The following is a 2,952-nucleotide window of genomic DNA, read 5'->3' as shown; positions in this document are numbered from 1 at the left end:
TCTCTCATGAGTCGTCACCTTGTTACGAAGTTGTCGGCCAGCCGCAGCTCCACCGTGTGCCGGTCGATGTTTGGCGGCACAAACAGCAGACCTTTCTTGGCGCAGAGCGTCGCCAGGTTYGGTGACAGGATCTGGCAGACGCAACGCTTCGGACAGATCTGTGCCCGCACCGCCATGGAAACCGCCAGGATCACGCAGAGCAACAGCCTCTCCATGGTTAGCATCCTCACCTGGTCGGACACCTGGACAGGTGGACAGAACAGAAGACTTCAGAAGTCAGTTTGATTTTTGGTTAATTGATAGAATTTCACCAAAGTGAGCATCTTGCAGCCGTTAACCATCTCTGACATTGGATTCAGGAAAGTTTYTKCCACTCTCAACCACACCAAGATCTGGGCTTTGACTAGGCCCAGGAATCGTGAACCAGTCCTTTATGKATTTCCTGGAATGTTTTGGTGGGTTTTTAGCGTYTKGTGAAATACTTCCAGACCTGGGCAGGTTGCTTCTCCTGGGATCCTGCTTTAGACTCCTCAGCTGCTGCAGGTTTCTTTCTGGAGAAATCAGAGGTTTTCTGATCTCACTCAGCCAGAAGAAGTGCATGATGGGAGCAGCATGGAGGGAACAAGCTGCTGCTTCAAGGACACATTTCCACATAAAGAACATTTCTGAGCATTTCTAAAAACTAGTGAGTTGATTTAGATCAGAGCATAAAGTTAATACCATTGAAATGCTTGTAGCTAATTACTGGACAGGGTTGGTTTATAAATAAAAACATTGAAGRACATGAGAAAATATAGACGGAATAAATCCAAGATCCCACAGATGCAGTGAAGAACATCGATAAACAAAATGAGAACAGACCTCATGAGAGCAGAACGCCGTCTGGTTGAACTTCAGTCGAACCTCGTTTAGAAACGAGGCAGAATAATTAATATAGKGAGAAGCAAARAGGCAAATTCAAAACACACAGTGGTGTCCTGGTARTGGTTTCTTTTAGCATTGAGTGTCAGAACCCAGAGGAGTTAATAAACTCTAAATAACTGAAGATTAATGTCGTGAATTAGGATTAAATATAAAACTTCCAGAAAATAGAGATTAAAAATGTGAGCCTGTAATAAAATGATCAGCGTTAATTAGGCCTGACTTCAGATGGAGARTCATTTCCTCCTAATCTCTCAGTTCATTCAACGSCGTGATGATCCAACCATGAAACAGGATTTAAAGAGAAAATAAACCAATCAGAGCCGATCATTTTATGCCTGCACCTGTTGTTGTTCCATTAAATATTGAATCAAGATGGAGGCAAATAAAAAGCTGAACTGTTTAACTGAAGCTCTCATCACTGAGCTCCGTCTTATTAAACCTGAATTTGTGATTCTTCTTTTGTCTGAAAGATTTWTCATATCTCATTATTAAATTAATACATCTTGCTCCACCATCTTTCTGTGCTTTTCATTTCTTTTTGTAATTACTGAACAAAAAGCGGCTGCCATGTTGGAGGTCGCACCGCTCCCGTTTCTTTCCTCCCTCTGTGTGAGAGCGGAGGCAGAATGAGCCATGGGACGGACGGACAGCGTGTGACCCCTGCCGCCCCCCAGCAGATATCGGCTCATTAATTACTGAGAAATGACTCTGATGAGCGTCAGTGAGAGAGGGAGACAGACATGGGAAGGAAATGAGGGAGAGTTATCAGAGAGCCAGAGAAAGGAGAGATCAGAGAGAGGCTAATTAAAATGAGTGCTGAGGTGTGAAAGGGAAACAGGGGTGGGAGGGGCGGGGTCGGGCTTGCTACTTCCTGTTTCACGTAAACCGTGAGCGGATCCAGAACACAGGATGCTGGTAAAGTTAGCAGAACCGAGCTCAGGTCACTCTGAGTGACAAATGTGACGGTGAATTAACCAAAGGGATTATGGGTAAGGAAGACAAATGAAGCTCTGCTGGTAGAGGCGCGAAAAACGTGATTCTGTTTCACACGAGAGGAGCCGGTTTATACGTTTCTTTGAAAGCTGTCCACTGAATTCCCCAGAAGTCCCAACCCCACACACACACACACACACACACACACACACACACACACACACACACACACACACACACAGAAAGCTGCTTGCCCCCTGGTTTGCACGCTGATGAAGGACTAGGACCCCAGACGGCTCTGATGGATTCGCCACACAAGCTGCGTATTGAAACTGATCTGATCTGCGTTCAGATCTCCGGTTGGCGGTTCAACGTGACGACATGCAGCGAGTCGCTCTGTCACTCTTTTGAAGCTGCAGCCATCTGAAGCACTTTGTTCACTTTTCCTGCACCTGATGCCTCTTAAGACACTGGGCTCCCAGCGAGACGCTTTGTTTCTGGGAAACGACTAAATGTTGGATTTTTCTCTCACGTTTTTGGACTTTCTGTCTCTTTTGATGTCAGATTTGAGTTTAGTTTTGATAAATAAGTGTTGTCCAAGGCCATGAGTGTTTTTTCTCTCTTGAGTTTATGTGCAGCTTCTCTGCAAAGGAGGAATCAGTTTGAAATAACCAGGTGCAATGCTGCTCTGCATTCTTATTGGCTGATGTTTGATGAGCAGCCAATCCTGGAGCAGCATTCATTTTCCTCAACAGGCCAGATTAGATATTAGATATGAGCTTCTGAAATGGTTTCCAGTGAGAATACCTTCTGATTCAGACTTTCTGAGCCCAGTTCTTGGTGCATGTAATGCAGGATGGAAATGCTCTGATGGAGAGAAGCTGCAGCCCAGAGCTTCTCTCTGTCCATCGCAGTGACCCTCATGCATCAGCTGATGGGTTCGTCCACTCAAACAACAGGGGTCAGCAGATGCCTAAATTATTTAATTAGTGCGCTAATGAAATAAAGACTATGAGGCTGCTGCACTGAGCAACGCTAAACACACACACACACGCACACACACACACACACACACACACACACACACACACACAC

General features: G+C 45.4%; 1 protein-coding gene across 1 annotated transcript in view; it reads right to left on the bottom strand.

Moving 5' to 3' along the window:
• Positions 1 to 2,952, bottom strand: part of lrfn5a (leucine rich repeat and fibronectin type III domain containing 5a) — a 39,961-nt gene that overhangs the window by 16,630 nt on the left and 20,379 nt on the right. Inside the window, exon 2 of the mRNA XM_008401924.2 lies at positions 19 to 242. Coding sequence (XP_008400146.1) covers positions 19 to 224 — 206 coding nt within the window. The 5' untranslated portion in view covers positions 225 to 242. The remainder of the gene's footprint in view (positions 1 to 18; positions 243 to 2,952) is intronic.

Source organism: Poecilia reticulata, unplaced genomic scaffold (assembly GCF_000633615.1).
Source record: "Poecilia reticulata strain Guanapo unplaced genomic scaffold, Guppy_female_1.0+MT scaffold_145, whole genome shotgun sequence".
In the NCBI taxonomy this organism is placed as follows: Eukaryota; Metazoa; Chordata; class Actinopteri; order Cyprinodontiformes; family Poeciliidae; genus Poecilia; species Poecilia reticulata.
The sequence above is the reverse complement of the archived record's forward strand: the minus strand, read 5'-3'. Positions and strand labels throughout refer to the sequence as shown.